The sequence below is a fragment of the Mustela erminea genome, chromosome 8 (assembly GCF_009829155.1).
Source record: "Mustela erminea isolate mMusErm1 chromosome 8, mMusErm1.Pri, whole genome shotgun sequence".
Classification (NCBI taxonomy): domain Eukaryota; kingdom Metazoa; phylum Chordata; class Mammalia; order Carnivora; family Mustelidae; genus Mustela; species Mustela erminea.
Genome location: NC_045621.1, coordinates 15932181 through 15953038, shown reverse-complemented (window position 1 = coordinate 15953038; position 20858 = coordinate 15932181). Strand labels below are relative to the sequence as shown.

Genomic DNA, 20858 nt, shown 5'->3' with positions numbered 1-20858 from the left:
ACTTAAATTTAAAACATTTAATGTTTAAATCAAAATGCACAGGAAAAATTACACCTACAACACTACAAGATTCAACAGCTAACATTTGAGCACTTACTGTGTACCATACTATATTGAAAACTTAATACAGTTTTCAGACACTAACCCTATAAGATAAAAAACAACATTACATCCATTTTACAAACAGGCAAATTAAGGCTAATATACATGAAGCTTACCCAAGGACTTACAGCTAATAAAGGATGAAACCGAAATGAAACTTTAATACTGGAGTCCCAGATACCATGTGTGATCCCTAAGGCCAACCCACCATCACTAGCATCCAGGGGATTTGGGCATTTTTCCAAAATTAACCCCTGTGATAGTCAAAATTTAGTCAAAGATACAGTCTTTCATTGTACCTTACCATGTAATAAAAGTTTACTTTTGTATATGTATTTACTTACTGTAAAATCATGGCAGTAATCCAATTTACATAACAAGTTATGCATTGCTGTATTTCAGTATCATATTGCCATTGCCTTCTACAAACAATAATAATAATAATAAGGAAGACAATCATTTAAAAAATTCAATACTCATGTTCTCACACTCAAAAAAAATATATCAGCTAATGCTAAGCTTTGCATGGGCTTTGTTAGATGTTAGTCTGTAGACTTCTTCGCAGTATTGTATATTACAATGAGAAACTGATAAGTCAATACTATATAGCTCTGGTGTGACCCTGAAATTATTTCTACACAAGATAAAAGCATAGCAATCAAGGCCTAAAGAGTGAGGTTCACCCCACAAATGGAGATTCGATCTGTGATGTACTTTGGAAAGAATGAACAGATTGATCAACTAATCAGAAGCATAAGACATTTTCCTTGTCCTACAAAATCTTTAAGTCCAACTTGTGAAAACTTCATCATCATTTAAAAAGTTTAAAATAGGATAAGAGACACTGTATTAATGTCCTACTGATGTTATAACAAGTTACTCCAAACACGGTGGCTTCAAGCAACACAAACTTGTAATTCCAGAGGTAAGATGTCTGAAATTGGTCTCACTGGGCTAAAATCAAGAGGTCAGCAGGGAAGCTCTGACTGATGGAAGCTCTGGAGGAGAATCCATTCCTTCCCCCCACCCCCCCCCCCCAGCTTCTAGAAACTACCTGCATTCTTTGGCTCCCTTTTTTTTTTTTTTGTAAGATTTTATTAATTTTAAGTAATCTCTACACCCATCATGGGGCTTGAACTTAGAACCCCACGATCAAGAGTCATATGCTCTACTGACTGAGCCAACCAGGTGTCCCTGGCTCCATTTTTAAAGTCAGCATTGGACAGTCAATTCTTTTCACATTGTATCTAATACCGACTCTCTTGCCCGCCTATCCAAATAATCCAGAATAATTTCCCCACATTTTAACATCCTTAATCACATTTGCAAAGACCCTTTTCCCATGTAACATACATGTCACTGGTTCTGGACATTAGGATTAGATATCTTTAGAGGCTAACACCCTGTCTTCTGCAGATAACAAAACATATAATTTGTGCACATTTGGCAATCTTTCCGAAAAGTAGTTACTGAACTATAGAATATATTCTCCTACAAAACAGCATATAGTTTTTAGAAAAGTGTAGTCTACCAAGTCCTCACAGAAGTAATCTGGGACATGGAGAACGGGATGCAAGGGACAGTAACACAGGCAACGCACTTTTACAATAAATTAGGTACAAGCTTCAGGCAAAGACAGTTGAATTTATATACGTGTGACATACTAATTCAAAATAACCTTGTTCAACTCCATAGTTCTCTTACCTATCTCTTCTTAACAATGGTGCTATGTAAAAACAAATTCATGCTTATTTATAATTCATGAGTTTTCATAATCAGCAATTATAGAATCAAACAACCAACACACTGCTTGGCACGTTGCAGAAGAACAAACGAGTATGGAAATTTAAATTCTAGTTTGATTCTGCCACGGACAACCTGTGTGATCTCCAGCACGTCACTTACAATTTCTGCGGCTATTCTCAGAAACTAAAAATAGGGATAACAAATAGCTCCTGCCCACAGGGTCACTATGAAATAAAACAGAATATATAATTGCCAAAGACATTCTTGGCCACTGTTAGTGCTCCATAAAATGTTAAGTAGTTGTTATTGTGTGAACTACATCAGTAGCCTTGGGCAGCCAGAGAAAAGGCATTAGTGTAAAACTGTAAATTTTCATGTATTTACCCCAAAGAACTTGAGTCATCAAACAGATTCAAAAAAACAGGAGAATTTTGAAGAATGGGTGTTACAACTGGAGAATTAAGTCACAGCATAAGATTTTATACAAATATTAGTTATCGTAAGATACAAAATTCCAAAGTTGCTCCAATAATATTTCAAGAAAACATAGCATAGAAATAGTGCAACATGGTTATCTAGGCTTGCCTGTGAAGGGACTCTACTGGGAAAGCAAGTTGAAACAGGACCAAAAAAATCTCCCAAAGAAGCACCATGTGCACCACGCATTGTGTTGGCCCAAAGAGTAACTGAGATAAGACCAAAGGCAAACCACCTCTGGTACCAGAGGTTTTGAAAGTCATTTACTTAGGATACCATGTGATTGTAAGTAGAATACCATTCAGCCTCTAATTTCAGTCTTTGCAGAAGTATACCAGATGGCTCTGACACTAAATAAATGGCCTCAGCCAGCTCTGTTTTCTGATTCTAAATTTCTGTTTCTCCTGCTTCCTCCGCTAGGGTTGGGCTATCAAATTTTTACCTGTAGTGAGAGGCTTTCCTAGGGAGTTGGGGTAAGTGGCATTGGCCAAGGATTCTGTACATCCACCCATGCCTCTTTGGGCTTGCATTCCATATTGTAAATGCAAGAGATTATTAGATAGCCAATTTGAAAAGAGGTGGATTGTAATTTTATCTAAGCTCGATATTGTCTCCATGGATTTGGGTGAATTTGATAGATCATTAAACATTTAGAAGTATCACTTCTTATTACTTCTCAATCTAAATTTACAAAAAAGTATGGTCAAACAAAGTCTGGCGGAACCTTCTTTCCATACTAGATACGTAAACTATCAGAAACTCTTCAGACTGCAGAGACAATGTCAGGAAAAAAAAAAAGTGATGCTTTTTCACTGACATTATTTTTAAAAGGGAAAAAATGGGAGCATGTATTTTTTTCCCCAGCAATATCCAAAGCGTACGTTCTCATCTGCTCTGCAGCACAATACCAATTAGGCGTCGTGTATTTGATGTGAAAGTACATTAAGGAAATAGGTACACCTGTACCCAAACAGCCCTAATCCTTTGCTAGGATTTCAACAGACTACCTCATTTTTTTCACCTGACTCAGTAGCAGTGAAGTCCCTTTAAAACCAAGATTACATATAATAAAAGCAGTTTCTGTGTCTAGTAAATGGATTATAGTTAAAAGGGCACTGCCAGGATAGTTAAAAAGAATTCTCTAAAGGAAGAGCTCTGTAGGACAAATGATTTCCCTCAGCACCATTCATGGGAACATCCTTCCTATAATTAGGTCTTGGACAAGGCTGGGGTGAGACATTTTCTTCTGGCCCTTCATAAACTTGCTACTTTTTGGCGTTTAATTTTAATACAATGGACATCAGTGAAATCTGAGAAGGGAAGACCTTCTTCATTAACAAACAGACCAAATGCCTAGACTATGTCAAAATAAGAAGATGGCTGCAGGTAGACAGAAAGTGAAACAGAAATACCGAAGTGAAAGTCGGCCCTTAAAGTTATCAATGTAAATAATATTATTAATTTCTGGGAGACCAAGCAGTAAGTGTTCTTTGAGAATCGGATAAGAGAATGTACCAGATATTATTAATACAAGGAACACAAAGGAAATAAAAATCTTCTGGTCCATGTCACATAGAACTTACAATATATTTCGGGAGATAAGTTCCTTATGGAATGAGTAATTATAAAACAAAGCAAATTAGCAAATCAGGGTTGAGTTCCAACATAAAACAGGGCAAATAAATGGACAGAATGTCCACAAAGACTTTTGGAAATTTGAACAGCCCAAAAAGATCTTACAGAAAAGGAAAAATGTAAATTTTACCCGAGTTCATTAAATCACTTACATTTCAGTGCAGTTGGTACACACACACAGGCACACACACACACACACACACACACGCGCGCGCGCGCGCACACACACAACCCAGAGAGTGCAGAAAAACAAAAGAGAGAAACACATAAACACACATAAATTAACCTAGTACAAATAGCACTGAGGACACACAGGAGAAGAAACACTGAAGCCAGGATCCCTCAGGGAAAGCTGTGGTTCAATTCAGGAGGACACAGGAACCACTGATAAGAGGAGCCCAACACAGAAGCGGCCATAGAACAATGTGTCTCAACTGCAAAAATTCAGTGTAAGGCCACTGAATTTTCCTCTCACACCTTTTCCAGTTTATCATCAGAAGAAAAATCTAATTAAAATAAGATATTTGCAACAGGGTTATTCCCAAGCAGGTGGCAAAATATGTTACAACTTTTTGGAATATTCCATCTAGTATTTTGTTTTTATTTTAGAAAGGAAAATAAAAACTATAATAAAAGATGGGTTTTTGCCAGCTACTTTCTAAAAAAAAAGAAAAAAGAAAAAATCTTCACCATAGTTCCTCATAAGATTTGTCTGCCTGTTGTTTTCTCTATTTTGAAACACATTCAAATCACAGGTATTGTGTTAACTGTTTAGCAAGGGCCAAGAAGAAACCCCAGCGCCAGCAGTGGCAATGGGAACTCCAGCAGCCTCAGTGCCCGACACTAATTTACAGAGACGCATGAGGAACTCTTGGGAATGAAGTGTCTGCTAATTAGACCACCATGAACAGATTCCCAAACCTTGACAAAGTTTTTCCAAACAACTGATGAAGAACTTTGATTTATGGGCTGTTCAGGTAAAGCCTGAACAGATGGTATCTTTTAATAATAACTGACACATGCATTTGTTAAGGATCTCAATCTCTAGGAAACGCGGAGCTCTACGGAGGAAAACAGAAGAGTTTTAGTCATCTACCTTGTCTTTGTCTTCAACGACATCTGCCAAAACATCATCTGGGTCCAGGATTCCTCCATCTGTGTATTCTAAGTGATGAATCTTCACCCAGTAGCCAGGATCCTATGATACAACAATCAACAAGTTTCATGATGTAGACTTTTTAAAAATACAGTTTAATTTTTTTAAAAAAAGTTGACAATTTAAAAAATGGGCTTTAGTAACAAAATGTTTGAACACCAAAAATAAATGTTACTTCTATTTCGATAAACATTTGCCATTTTTATCCTGTTTCAGGGAGATCAGTAAATCACAGCAGACCTATTTCATCAATTATCCTAGAAGATAAATTACAATGCAAAGATAAAAGTGCCACAGTTATTTGAAAAGTGTATTCAAGAAATTTTTTATAACTTTCATTGAGGTAACCCCAAGAATACTTTGGGGGAAGAAAAAAGAACTTTTTGAGGGCACTCTTTGAAATGGGATTAGAAATTCAGACTGAGATTCCCAAAGTTGTAGGCGAGGGGCGGGTGGTGGGGGGAATCAAAAGGCAGAAATCTTTGATGGCAACAGTCATCAGTTTAGAATCTATCAACGGTGCGGAGTAACCGCTGACCTCTTCATCTTTTTAAATCTCCACACTCCGTGCCTGTCCTCCCCAAGATTTGGGATGTCACATAGAGCAAGAGCTCTACACAGCAGCGACTTGAACCATGTTTGGAGCTGAACAAGGAGTTCGCCGAACAGGAGAAGTGATTTAGGAGATTTCCAAATACTATTTTAAAAATCTGCTTAGGAAAGTAAGGCTTAAGGGAAAGAATTATTTTCTCAATTTGATATGTGGTTAAATACTCCGACGCTAGAGCGCAGAATTAAATGATGCAGCTGCCTACTTCCAGAAAGGACACGAAGGTCAACCAGAATAATGAGACAAAGACATGAACCAGTGAATGAAGAAAAACATTAGCAAGTTTTTACCAGAATACCCGAGCTATTATCAGTTTGGCTCTGTGATTCTTAGAAAGCTTCTCAAAGTGCGAATAATTCTTCTAGGATAAAGTGCTAAGCCTTTATCATATGAATCTTTAGAAGGGATAAGAACTAACATAGTCCAGAATTCAACTGCAATTTTACAAAAACTAATAGAAATGGTTGTCACACAGGCTCCTCTTTACCTGGCCCCCAATAAAATGCAAGAATATACTATTAAATAATAATGCTTTCAAAGCATCTATGCAGAGGGCTACTGAAATGTGGCCCGAGTATATAGCTTTTTAGCAATCTGACTTGGTAAAGCCATAGGCTTAAAAAAAAATCCAAAGGAATTCTCCTTTGACATTTCAAAAATTAAGTTTTCTATAGAGTACCTGAAGAGCTATTCCAAGTAAAATGAAAGGAATTTCATTGCTTCTAATACTAGCCTTGTAAGTGGAAACACTGATGATTGGGAAACTTTAACCACCTGATTCTCTTACCCAGCGAGATCACAAGGATAGGAGCAGTCACTGTATAACCAGGTAAAGAAAAGCACAGCACACCCATCAATCAGATTCTTTAATCTGAGATCCTTACCAATTCAAGGTGATTGTGCTATAAAAGGTGAGCTTTACAATAGTGCAGAATAGTACAATAGACTGGATTCTAAATAAGGAGAATACTAGAGTAGATAAAACACTACCTAACAGCCACTGGACTGTACAGAAAGAAAGAACTCCCCCTATAATCTTTGGGAATTCAGTCTTTTGGCTATGGCCATGCCATCAGCAATGTATTTTTTTCGAAATATAGCCAGGACTTCTAATTGAAATCTATAGGGTATTACATTTTCCTTGTCAAAATTGCCTTCTTACAAAGGGAGTTCAATTTAATTAATTTCTATTAATATCCATTGAGTTGGTTTTTGCTATATTACAGCACTGTAGATGAAATCTGTTGATTCTAACCATATTTATAAAAGGTGATATATTCTGAAGAGTTCTGAAGAGTTTGTGTTTTTTTTATATATTCAATTACTTGAAAGCAGACATCTATTAAGTTGTCTCCTTTTTTCTCATGCTCAGTTTATAAAAGCAGATTTTATCACCTAAGACTGAGGTAAACAACTACCTCCAACTATTGCAGTGTATGTTAAAGTGTGCCTGTGTTCCTGCCTAGAGGTAAGAACACAGAGGAGAAAACCAAGGAGTCAGATTTAAAATAGGAAAACTCAGGGGGTAAGAGGGCACGGGATGTGACCAGCAGCACAGGAAGGAGCAGACAGGTGGCAGCGTGATGGGGTTCTTAAGTCACGCAGCATTTTGCCATCTCTCATGCTTGCAGGATCTAAGACCTTCTGGAAGATAAGACCTAGGAGTTGCATCTACGACATTTATCTCTACTCTTCTAATTGTGATTCCGAGGAGTACCAAAAAAATCCCACAGTATTAAATCAAGTAAAAAAGTTATTTTGAACATTTTAGAATCATATATTCAATCCAAAAAACTTTTTAAGTGAACTACATACCACTAGAATATTAAAAAACTGCAATTCTAACATGACCATCTCCCATCGATACTGCCATTTTGTACACTTCAGAAAAGAGGAGACTCACGACGAGCACACACCCAATCCGGAACAAAAACAGACAAGCTCTATCAAAGTCATCTCAGTTAATATTTTACATGTCCAAGGGAGGTAAATCAACAAACACAGCACGTACTAACTGTGATTTTGCCTCCATGGCATTTTGGGCATGGAGCTATAGATCATTTAAAAAATATACATACAATATTAGCAGCCAACAGCCATTATAAGACCATAAATTCACCCTGACTCCTTTATGCATGTAAAAACTTCAACCATTACCTTGCAGTCAGGATTTGCATTTCATTTACTTAGTTTTATTACCACCAGGAATAAAACTGATCGAACATGGAAAGATGTTCACATATATGTCTAGTTTCACACAATTAATCAATTGGAAAAGTTTACTGTGTTTTTCAGGATTGTGACATTAATTTACCTTTCTTTTGCAAAATATCCGTAATATGTAAAATGTACATTATTTTGAAAATATCTCTAGTAAATGTGTTATACAATAAATCTCATAACTTACATTTTTAGGTCCTTAAAGTATTGAAAAATAACAAACATTGCTTCCTCTGAGAGTATCTTATAATAAACTTCAAATAATACACAGTTAACTTAAACACTACTGGAATTTTAAAATTAAAAATAGCCATAAGGATGAACTGGAAAAGGAAACAAATGCATATGCATTATGGAAAGACGACCATTTTACAGAGGACTTCTAATGATCGATGTAGAAACTGTTCCAAAAAGGCATAGATATTAGTAGCAATAAACATCCTTCACTCTGGGTAGATGACATGAAATTTGACACTAATACCTTAGAAAATCTCTACTGGCCAGAGTTTTGAAGAACAGTAATTTTCCATCTGCAGTATCGGGAGAAGTAGACTGGCAAACCAGATACTACAGTGCTATTGATTACCAAGCACTGAGATTATGTCAACCATCAAAAGAGGAAAAACATGGGTGGTTCTCAACAAAATGCTTCTGGTCCAAAAAGAGAAAAAAATAGCCTGCAATGGCAGCTAAGCCCAAAAGTGAAATGAGCACTATAAAAAAAAAAAAAAGCTAATGTTGGAAAAGCGCTATTTTATCAGTGGTGCCCAATTACAGAGCTCAGTAGTGCAGCTGGTTTCTTGGTGACTTAATGTTTTCACACAAATAATCTCACCCATTGGGACAGAAGAACAATTGTAAAAATTAAAAGTTAATAGAAAATTAAAATCTTCTATGTAGAATTTAATTTCATGAATTTTGTGGAATATATTCACAAAATAAGATTTCAACATTTTGATCATCATCGTCATAGCAAATAACTTTAGTGGTTACTATAGGCCAGGTGCTATGGGTACTGTGAGTTTTGTATGATTAGCTTCTTTAGCCTCGAACAGCCTCATGAAGTAGTTATCAATCCATTTTTTAGATGAGAAAACCAAGTCACAGGTAGGTGAATTGACTTACCCAAGGTTAGATGCTTAATAAACAGCAGAGCCAAGACATAGAAAACAAGTGATTTAAAAAAACAACAACACAAGCATCTAAGAATAAGACAAGAGGATCAAATCCATCTCTGCTGCTCCTTAAGTACATGGACTCAGGTAAGTCACCATTCCTCTAGGCCTCAGTTGCTTCATCATTAGTAAACATGGAGGATGTTTGGCCTTCTGCACAATGCAGCCCATGCAAGTCCAAATGTAAAGGACACAACAGGGCAATAAGAGAAGGCCCCAAAATCTTTCCCTAAGTGTGTCAGAGTAAGATGCCCCAGAATAGCACCCAGGAAAGAGACAGTAGTCAGAACAGGTCTATAGACTGTTTGGGGGCAAGTAGAGAGCAAGAGTTTGAATAACCAACAACACACAGTGTAGGGAAAAAGCAGTTCCTGAAAATGATGCCTGAGCAAAGCCTACGAGAGCAGCACTGATACCTGAAAGGATAGAATTAACCAGAAAATGCTGTAATAGTTACTGAGATTATGAGCTCGCCCTGACTTAGAAAACTTCTCCAACTTCCTGAAAAAGATTAACCAGTGCAAATTTGAGAAAAGGGTATAACAAGAACATGAGTTGATTTCCCTTTAATCAAGTATGTTTCTAAAGAACTCAGAAGAACTAGAATGGCACTAAGGGTTTTTAAATGCTAAGTTGAAAGTAACACCCAGCAAATTCAACAGAATTATAAGCCTCAATTTATGTAAACAATGAAGGTGAATCAGTCCACCTGTAGATTTACTCACAATTTAAAAAATCTATCATCCTACCAAAAGAAGCTTGATATAGCCACACCAACATCAGATGAAGGAGACTTTAAGATACATTACTAAAGGTAAAGGGGAACATTTCACAATGATAAAAGGGTCAGTGCTATGTTAAGAAACAATCCTAAACCTATGTACCCAATAACATAACTCCAACACGTATTGCCAAAATGGACAGATATTTTTTTAAAAATCTACTTAACTATAGAGAAAGGATGGTTATTGTAGGGAAAGCGTAGGGGTGGGCTAAATGGGTGATGGGTATAATCATCACTTGTGATGAGCAGTGGGTGTTGTATGTAAGTGATAAATCACTAAATTCTACACCTGAAACTAATACTACACTACAGGCACACTAACTGAAATTTAAATAAAAACTTGAAAAAGAAAAAAAAGAATTAAAAAATATATCTAAAAATCATAGTGAGACTTTTTTTTAAACATAGTGAACATTTTCTTTTATTAGGCTTTATGTATATAATCAACAAAGTCAAAGTAATATATAAATGTCACAGTACAAAAAAGGTAACATATGAATGGATAATGTTTTTACTCCATGAATATATATTTATATATGTATATATACATATATTTTTTTTTTACCATTTTTTTTTCATGTTCCAAGATTGTTTGTGCACTACACCCAGTGCTCCATGCAATATGTGCCCTCCTTAATACACACAACCAGGCTCACCCATCCCCCCCAACTCCCTCCCCTCCATAACCCTCAGTTTGTTTCTCAGAACCCATAGTGCCTCATCTTTCGTCTCCCCCTCCAATTTACCCCAATTCACCTTCCTTTCCTTCTCCTAATGCCCTCCACAGTGAGACTTTTGATAGGAAACAAAGATACAATCTATCTGAGGAATACAACTAACAAACTGACATAATTTATTTAATTCCATATATACAAGACACTGTATCCCCAAATTACAAAATACATTCTCTACAAGTGCACATAGAATTTATAATCAACTTCAGAAGTTTGGAATCACTCAGAATATATTCTCTGACCAAAGCTGAATCAATTCCAGAAAGATATCTAGAAAATATCTGGCTATTCGGAAATTAGGAATACAGTTCTTAATTATCCATATATGAAAAATAAAGAAAGTAAGAAAACAGTTTTTAACCTAAAATAATTAAAACAAAAAAAAATTGTGGGATGCAACCAAAGCAGTGTTTAATGGCAAATGTATGGCCGTTAGTGCAAATAAGCAAAAAAGAAAAGCTAAATTCAAGAAGCCAGAAAAATAACAGCTAGTCAAATCCAAACACAGAAGGAAGGAAACAAAGAGGGGAAAAAAAGAGCAAACTCCATTCTATGAACATGATAAAACTGACAAAAACCTAGTAAATTTGATCTTAAAAAAAAAAAATTTATACTGTCAAAGAAAAAGGCAGGCAACACCACCATAGACCCTACAGATATTAAAAAGATTTGGGGAAAAAATAGACTTATAAAATTGACAAGAAAATGAACAAATTCTTTGAAAAATACAACTTACCAAAATTGACAAAAAGTAGAAAACAGAAACACAAAGATAACAATTAAATTTTAAGAACCAGACTCAGATAAGCTCACAGATAGTATCTTCTTAATGTTTTAAGGAAGAAAGAATGTCAATCTCATATAAATACTTCTAGAAACTAGAGAAAAATTTTCCTGACTCCCATTTTATAAGGACAGCATAATATTGATACCAAGCCCTTACAAGCATACTACCAGTTATAAAATTCATAAAAAATGGATACAGCAGCAAAAATCTTAAATAAAACATGTGTAAACCAAAATTCAGTGATATATGTAAAGGATGATACATCAGGACCATGTGGAATTTATTTTCTTAATGTAAGAGTGGTTTAAAATCCAAATATCAACTGATGTTATTCATCAGATGAACAAAGGGGAAAAAAGGATAAATATTAGATGGTGATCACAATGGACGAACTTGGGAATATTCACCCAATTCATAATAAATAATACCTTAGCAATTTCACAATCGCACAGCATAACACTGATCAAAAAAGAGCCAAGTACAAAAAGTACATGTCCGATTCCATGAACAAGCTCAAAAACAGGCTAAATTAATTCACAATCTTAGAAGTCAGGAGACCCGTTTACCCCTTGAGAGGGAAAGAGCCACAAAGGAGCCTCTGGAGGAATGTTCTATTTCTTGATGTGTGCGCTGGCTGCACTTACTTGTGCACTTTCCTGTAGGTGTGTTACATTTAAAAAATATTTATATAAAGGGGTGCCTGGTGGCTCAGGCAGTTAAGTGTCTGACTCTTGATTTCAGCTCAGGACATAATCACAGGGTTTAAAGATCAAGCCCCACATCCAGCTCTGCTCTGGGCATGAAACTGCTTAAGATTCTCTCTCTCTCCCTTGCTCTTATGCATGCTCTCTCTTTCTCAAAGGAAAAAAAATGTTTAGAGACATCAAGGTGGCTCAGTCAGTTAAGTATCTGCCTTCAGCTGAGGTCATGATCCTGGGGTCCTGGGAATAAGCCCCACATGGGGCCCCCTGCTCAGTGGGAAGGCTGCTTCTCCATCTCCCTCTGCTGCTTCCCCTGCTTGTGCTCTCTTGCTCTTGCTCTCACTCTCTCTTTCTCTCAAATAAATAAAATCTTAAAAAAAAAAATACATAAAGAAACTTTCTGCTTCGGAAAATGTGATTTCTTCTTTCAATCTGAAATACCTAGTTTCCCTTTACACATGACCATTTCTATAATTAAATAAATGAAGACCACTAAAAAGCTGTTTAGAACAGGTTTCCTTAGAAATAGAAGAACAAATTTTTAGGAGGAGAAAGGAATGTCAAAGTGCCAAAAGACAGGGAGGCCCAGTTAACCCACCAACAGAAAATGTAGTTCACTGACCATCAATTATTCAAAACTTCCAAGACCCAAAGAAGAGGCTTAATGAACCATAGGCTTAATTGAGTTAAGAGTATGACAAATATGTTAAAAATGTTACCACAATCTTGGACTATGACAACAGTACTGTGAACTACTGTGGAACAGAGCAAGTAACACTCTCATTCTCTAAGTGATCACCCACATTTAACGCATTTTTTTTTTTCAAAATTTAAGGGATAATCATTAACAAAGGGAAGAACATCAATATGGGGGATGAAATAGGGCCAGCTCACTCGTAGTAAGATGCGATTTTTAAAAAATTATTTTCATTAACATATAATGTATTATTTGCCCCAGGGGTACAGGTCTGTAAATCATCAGTCTTACACAGTGATGTGATTAACTTTTGTTTAAATGAAAGAACACCAAGGGAAACACTTTCGCCATTTCAAATATAGGAGAATCACAGTTTATATGGCACTGGGCTCTTCAAGTTATCAAAGACAGAAATCTTTTCATTGTGAAAATCATCATTAGTCATCTCTCAGGGAAACATCATGCTAGAGACAACCATCTCTCTCAAGTCCAACACTACTTATTTTTCAACCAGGAAATTATTATATTTTCAGTTAAGCATGAGATAAAATACGTGGGTTATATTGGAGACAACACTCTTGAAAAATGCTTATCTTAAACACTTAAAATCATATTCAGCAGAGACAGACTCACACACTACCATAATCATATGGAGATTGAGACAACAGAGGTAGTAGCAGAGCCATTTCGTGCTTCCTCTCAAATACATGCTCATGGCTCACGTAAGTCAAATTAGCTATACTACTCAAATTCTTATCCCCCAACTTTCTTTGGTTGAGCTTTTATAGGTGAATTTGTAAAAGTTAAATGACCAGATCAGTCAGAGTCCCACCAAATTAAAAGGCTGTCATGCACAAGAAAGATTTGGCATGTTCTGTCCTGCTCCAGAAGAGTTACATAAACAATAAAGAGGCATACTAAATTGGAGCATGAGAAAGACCTTTCACAAAGAGCTGTGCCTGAATGGAGTGCGTTGTATGAAGAAGTAGTGAGTTCTTCATTCCTGTAAGGAGTCAAGCTACATTGCCATCTGTCAAGGAGGCTACAGGATAAGAATTGTGTGATCCTAAAAAGCTCTTCCAACTCTGACACCTGCAACACCTAGAACCTCAAAGCTCCTCTGGGCTTTGAACCTAAAGTTAGAGAAACTTCTTGCAAGAAGAAATCTCCGCTGTATCAAAAAAAAGTGTTCCACATAGGGAATACAGTCAATGGTGTTTAACAGCACAGTATGGCAACAGATTAGAGCTCTGCTGTGAGCTTAATATGTCAAGTTGTTGAATCACTATGTTGTGCACCTGAAACTTATGTAACATTGTGTGTGAACTGTACTTCAATAAGGAAAAGTGTTTTCAGAGGTTCAGCATGATTCCAAAATTATTGTGCAACTCTGAGCAGAAAGTCTGAGCAAAACACCAAAATTTACACTTTTCAATCTGTCAGTTGTCCTTGGGTCTTGCTGTATAACCTGAAAATACACTAATTTATAAACATCTTTAAGGAAAAATGTCTTCTATTTCCAAAGTAACAGAATTACTCAGAGAAACAAAATAAAAATGTGAGGATTGTATATTACTTTCATTTATAAAGAGACTAATTTCTCATTCTAAAACAGGTCTTCCCCACCTCTACCCCAAATGTGGGGTTTTCAATGCTTGACTAGTAAATTCATAAATTCAAAAACCCATAGGCATCTACTGGCTCACAGACCATCTAGAGTCCTCCCACTTTATGGTGGGGGTTTAGGTGAGAGACACTGCAATACACAAAGATTAAATCACAAAGAAGATTGTGGTTGCCCTGGCTTGTGACATATTAACTTTAACAAAAGTAGTCTCAGTATAAAAACACCAACAATTCCAGGATAAATTTTCAATTTTATCTCATAATCCAAGTTCTGACAATACTATTTATTCTCCTCTTCAAGACGGAAGAAAAATATTTAAGTATCAAGTCATATACTTCACTTTCTAATTCATATTATCAACAAAATATTTAAAAAGAATCTTAATCACCCCATGTCATTTTTCATTCGGCTTTATGAGGTAACCATAATCTCAGCCGCTTTCTTTGTATAAAGGACTTTAAAGGTTTCTTTTTCATCCTGGAATTAACCTAAACTTATTTGAGAGAGGGGAAAAAATGGTCCAGATATCTAAGTTCCTTTTTTTTTAATAAAGGACAATTTTTAATTATTTTCAAATCTACTGCCTACATTATCACAGCACACCTCTTTATAAGAATATGGAAATGAAACTTCCTTTTTCTAGGATCTAAGTGTTAAATGCATAAAAGCATAAAAGCCTTATATAAATCTTCAGGATTAAATACATTACAATCTTAAAACCAAAGTTCTATCGGTAAAATCAAATGTTAAATTCTGAAATTAGCAAAAACTGCACTTGTATCTTAATTGATACAGCTATTTCAAAAGCTTCCCAGTATGAAAAACTTCCAAAACATTAAACCATTACTAATTTAGTAATGCTAAAATAGTGTTTTGAAAACAATTTTAAAAAAAACAGCGGATTTTTTTTTAATTTTTTATTTTTTATAAACATATATTTTTATCCCCAGGGGTACAGGTCTGTGAATCACCAGGTTTACACACTTCACAGCACTCACCAAAGCACACACCCTCCCCAATGTCCATAATCCCACCCCCTTCTCCCAACCCCCCCCCCCCAGCAACCCTCAGTTTGTTTTGTGAGATTAAGAGTCACTTATGGTTTGTCTCCCTCCCAATTCCATCTTGTTTCATGCTTTCCGTTCATTGTTTTCAGTGAAATTTATAGTCCAAAGACCTGGATGCCAAGGTTTTAGAAGCTTGTGTGGTCCAAAGGAATGTAAAGTCTACAGCCAAAGAAGGGAAGCAGCCATGTTCCCAAAGAAAAGGATAAGCTATAATTTTTTTTTTTAATTATTACAAAACCCTAGAAAGCATTCTGCTACAAAATGAATTTTAATAGGAATTTGAGAATACAAACTCATACAACTCAAGATTTACTCAATGCAGCCAATTAAATCCCAGGATTCTTGAGGCTAAGATGCTGGCATCCGTATAAGGTAATTCCAAAGAAGAGCTCTGACAGACACAGACAGTTTTGTGTGTATCTTTATGAAAATATGAATGAAGAAGTTTAAAGCATTCTATGGTACCCACCATAGTCTCTAGATCTCTACTCAAACACAAGCTTTATGCTCTGCCCCTGAAGAAATTAAGACACAGAAAACAGAATTTTAATTTACATTAGAAGAGTACGGCTGGCCGTGTTTATAAAAATGTAACTCGCAGAGAAACATGAAGACCTCCTCGACTTGACTCCTGCTGGCTGTAAGACTTCTTTTCAGTATGGCAGTGGGAGGAATGGTGAGGGATCAGTTGTCTCTGAAAGTATTGGGATACTGTTACCCGCTAATGGTTAACTTCGTTTCTCCAACAACAAAAGGACCATTCCTCTCAAATGCTAGAGATGGGTCACTGATGAAGCTACAAAGAACACAGAAAGTGCGCATAAGGAAGCAGGAGAAGCTGAGCTCAAGTACCCCCGGTTTAGAGCATTCAAACCGCACTACCCCATCCAACCCCAGAAATCTAGTGGCTGGGTTTATCATCAGCCTTCTTCCCCAGCCAGTCTGCACAGGCAATTAGGGGAACATGTGCCTCCAAAATGACAGCTACGGGAAACAAGAGGACCCAACACATAAGACACGGGAAAGGAATTCCCCCAAAAAAAACAGCAATAGCAGGGCGCCTGGCTGGTTCAGTGAGTTAAGCCTCTGCCTTCGGCTCAGGTCATGATCTCAGGGTTCTAGGATCGAGTCCCGCATCGGGCTCTCTGCTCGGCGGGGAGCCTACTTCCTCCTCTCTGCCTACTTGTGATCTCTGTCTGTGAAATAAATAAATAAAATCTTCCGGGGGGTGGGGGATGGTAGGGACCGCGATAGCCATCAATCTAATAGTCTTGCAGGAGTACAGATAGCAACCGATCTTGACCTGATCAGCACCACGAAGGGCTCCAGGCATGATGTTCCCAAGGAAACATACAAAATTGTTAGATTTTAGGACAGTTTTAGATCTAAAGAAAATGGTACTACAGAGTCATTTTATACAACCATTAGAGAAAAGATAGCATGAGACACAAAGAAAACTAAGCAAACAAAATAGATTGGCTCCAGGAAAACAAAAATTTGCACAAGACAGGAAGTAATCATAGGATTGGCTCAAGAGTGAGCAGTATCTGCACGGTTACATGAGTGAACACAGAGTTAAGCAAAAATTCCAACAATTTTGGGCAACCACGGGTCAGGAAAAGTGAAGAAGGTAGAAGAAAGTCATGATTTTCAAATACCCGGATAGGACGTGAGCAGATGGATGACTAGAGAGAGAGCAGTAGTCTTTATTTACAAATAAAAGCACACTGCTATCCCCTGATTCACAAATTGTTTAGAATTACGGAGGTAAATATCTCAGAAAGACCGCCAAAGGACTGAGAGCCAGTTCACGGGCCTTGGAGTCCCATTTGACTTTTCAAACTAGAAGTGGACAAACTGCAGCTGACAAATCCCGCCCATCGTCTGTTTTTATAAATTCTGTTGAGTGAAACGCAGCCACGCTCACTCGTGGAGGCACCGTGAACAGATGATTCACACGACAGCGGCAGAGGTCAACAGCTCTCACGGAGCTCCACGGCCTAGAAAGATGAATATACTTACATTTGCCAACTCCTGCTTTAAAACATGCGTAAGAATTACACTGACTGTAAAAAATGGTACAGAAGAGTGGCCCACCCTATTCTCCAGAAGCAACTCTTTGAGGTACCTTGTTTTAGTCTATTTGGATGGTAACTCCTCTCTAAATAAGCATTTCTCATGCTCTTAACTTACAGGCTTCAGATGTCATCTTTTGAACTTTGATCTACTGATGGCAACTAAGTGCATTTAGGGATCCCCAACTTTCCCATCCTTCTTCCTCCTAACATTTTTATTCAAATATATTCCCTTGAATGGCTTCTGCCTTTAATGAATAACTTAAACTATTTTTAATTCTATCATCTAAAGACTGCATCTCTCTGCTCCCCAAAGTAAAAGAGAACATCACAGTTCTACTCTTCCCTCCTGCCCTTTTACTTTCCATATCTATCATCTCTGCCTTTACCTTTACATTATCGAAGTTGAACACATTTACATTTCCTTCTGCAATGATAACCATGCTTTGTCTATAATTTGATTCCACAGGTTGAAAGCCAATGGCCGGTACATTTATGGCAGCCAAAGGAACAGTGTTCCCTGACAAACCAAATAGGAAGTGACTGTCTGTCATTCCTTACAGTGCTAATGTCATAACCCCTAAGCCCTTCAAACAAGAATGTTCAAATGTGTTCTCTTTGTTACAGTCTACCCTTTGCCAAAAATTAGGTTAGGATACTTTGATACATAAGCTATAAGGGTTGATCACAATGTAAAAAATGTGTAGATTATTCTATAATATACTTTTATAATATTTGTTATATATAGTATATTTATAATTACATACATATGTGTCTGTGAAATATGTCTGTGGATATATATGTATACTTATATATATATAGTGTGTGTATATATATGTATATACATACACACAATCATTCAACAGTAAAACAAATTATCCCCAACTTTATATAGGCAAGAAATATCACTCTTTTTGAGAATGAGCTTTGTTGCCTTTGATAACAAAGTAGAAATAGGCTAATTTTTCTAGGAAAATGTAAATGCCGGTATCTAGAATATGCGAAGTCCTTCCTGCAGCCCAATAGTAATAAAGAAGAATACTAATCATTTCCTATTCCTCTTAGAACAAATTACCACAAATGTAGTGCCTTAAAACAAAGTTATTTCTTATAGTTCTGTAGCTCTTAAGTCTGATGCGGGTCTCACTGGGCTAAAATCAAGTTGTCAGTGAATTCCCAGTTGTCAAGTTGTCAGCTGAATTCCCAGTCTGGGAGCTGTAGGACAAAATCCTTTCCTTGGCTTGTCTAGCTTCTAGTGGCTCCCCACATTCTTTGGCTCAGGGACTCCCACCTGTAAAGCTAGGAATGGCCAGTCCAATCTGACCTCTTCTGCTTCCTTCTTTCACGTGTAAGGACTCTGGAGATTACTTTGGGTCCATAGGGATAATGCAGGACAATCTCCCTAGCTCCAAGTTAACTGACTAGCAGCTCTAATTCCATATGCTACCTTAAATCTCATTTGCCTTGTAACATAACATAGACACAGGAGCTGAGGACTAGGAAGTAGACAACTTTGGGAAAGCATTATTTTGCCTGGCAACAAGGTCAAATACAGTATATTGTCTTCTTTGTTTTTATGGTGTCTTAACAGGTCTATTACTCCAAATTAAGTACCAGTAAAACTCAGGGTGTTAGAAGACCGATCTCAGAGTTGTGTTTGGAATGAAAAGGGTTACAATGTAAGCTAATGAAGTACCTAGAAGACACATCTTCAGAAATTTTCAGTATTAATTTAGATGCCTAGCCTTCATGAAATGTTGGGTCACATTCAATTTCTGGCCTAACATTCCAGGTACTGCTACCCAAGAGGGGCATTAGTTTTTAAACAGTCCAAGAAACAAGAGAGATACAAAATACTAAATAAAAAATACTAACATGGAAATAAAATCTAAAATTGGGTCAATGATAATTTCATCTGAAGCACAGAGGCACTAAACAATCAGACCAGAGGCCAGTCAGGAAGGCCAACCTGATGTCACCAGTCAGCTATGTCAGCCCACCCATTTGACCCGTAGAGCCACACTTACCAGCAGAAAAGTACTTCCAGCCTCTCCTCTGCTCTGCTTACTTGGTCCTTTTGGATTGGAGAAAGGATTAGATTGCTCCCATGAAGAGTAATGTTTCATAAACTTAGAAGAAGTCTTACTTATTTATACCTCTTTCCACAATGGACATGGAAGTTTATCATCAAATCGTCCCTTGCTTTCCTTTTTCTGTACATGAATAACCAAAATTTTGACTTTCTTCATAACTACCACATGAAGTATACTTTTTTCTTGTTCTTCTAGAAAATTTTTACAAATCTGTCACCTGCTAAAAGACAGAGTCCAAAATATAAAATGCACAGCCTAAGTCAAAGTGGGAATTTCAAGATTATACTACAGAAGCAATGCCTTTTCACTATTTGTGACTCCCCTTGGAAGGCATGAGCTGACAAAAACAACACCACCACAAACAGGTACTACTTGGAGTCAAGAAAATACAAGGGGTGCCTGGGTGGCCTAGTGGTTGAGCATCTGCCTTTGGCTCTGGTCATGACCTCAGGGTCCTGGAATCAAGCCCCACATCATGCTCCCTGATCTGCAAGGAACCTGCTTCTCCCTCCCCCACTTCTCCTTCTTGTGTTCTCTCTCTTGCTGTCTCTCTCTTTGTCAAATAAATAAATAAAATCTTTAAAGAAAAATACAAGATACCTGGAGAATCAGGAAAAATTTATAGGACACATGAAAAGCAGTGCTTTGCAGAAATTTATAGAATTGAATACAAATATTAGAAAAGGAAAATAGACCTAAAGTCAATAATAATATAAGTTTCCACTTTGGAAACTAGAAAAAAAAAAGAAGCAAATACAAAATAAACAGAAAAATTATAGCATAAATCAATGAAATTAACAAAGTAATCAACAGAGAAAAATCAATAAATGCAAGTTGATTCTTTAAGATGACCAATTAAATTGTTAAGCCTCTAACTAAGCTAAGAAAAAAGAGAGGATTCAAATTACTATTATCAGAAAGAAGAGAAAGGAGAGCTCCTATGGATATCAAAATTATAAGAGAATACTATGAGAAACTCTATGTACATAAATTTGATAACCTTAATGAAATGGATCAGTTCTTCATAAGACACAATATACCGAAACTCACACAAGAAGAAATACACAATGTGACTAGACCTGTGCCTATTATATTGAATTGATCACTGATATTTTTCCAAAATAGAAAGCACCAGGCCAAGATAGGTTCACTGGTGAATTGTGCCAACACAT

The 20858-nt window shown here is 36.7% G+C and overlaps 1 protein-coding gene across 4 annotated transcripts in view; it reads right to left on the bottom strand.

The window, feature by feature from the left end:
* Positions 1-20858, bottom strand: part of PARD3B (par-3 family cell polarity regulator beta) — a 1046926-nt gene that overhangs the window by 886734 nt on the left and 139334 nt on the right. For all 4 annotated transcript variants that reach the window (XM_032354007.1, XM_032354008.1, XM_032354009.1 and 1 more), the window contains exon 2: positions 5057-5158. In XM_032354007.1, the coding sequence (XP_032209898.1) occupies positions 5057-5158 (102 nt within the window). The remainder of the gene's footprint in view (positions 1-5056; positions 5159-20858) is intronic.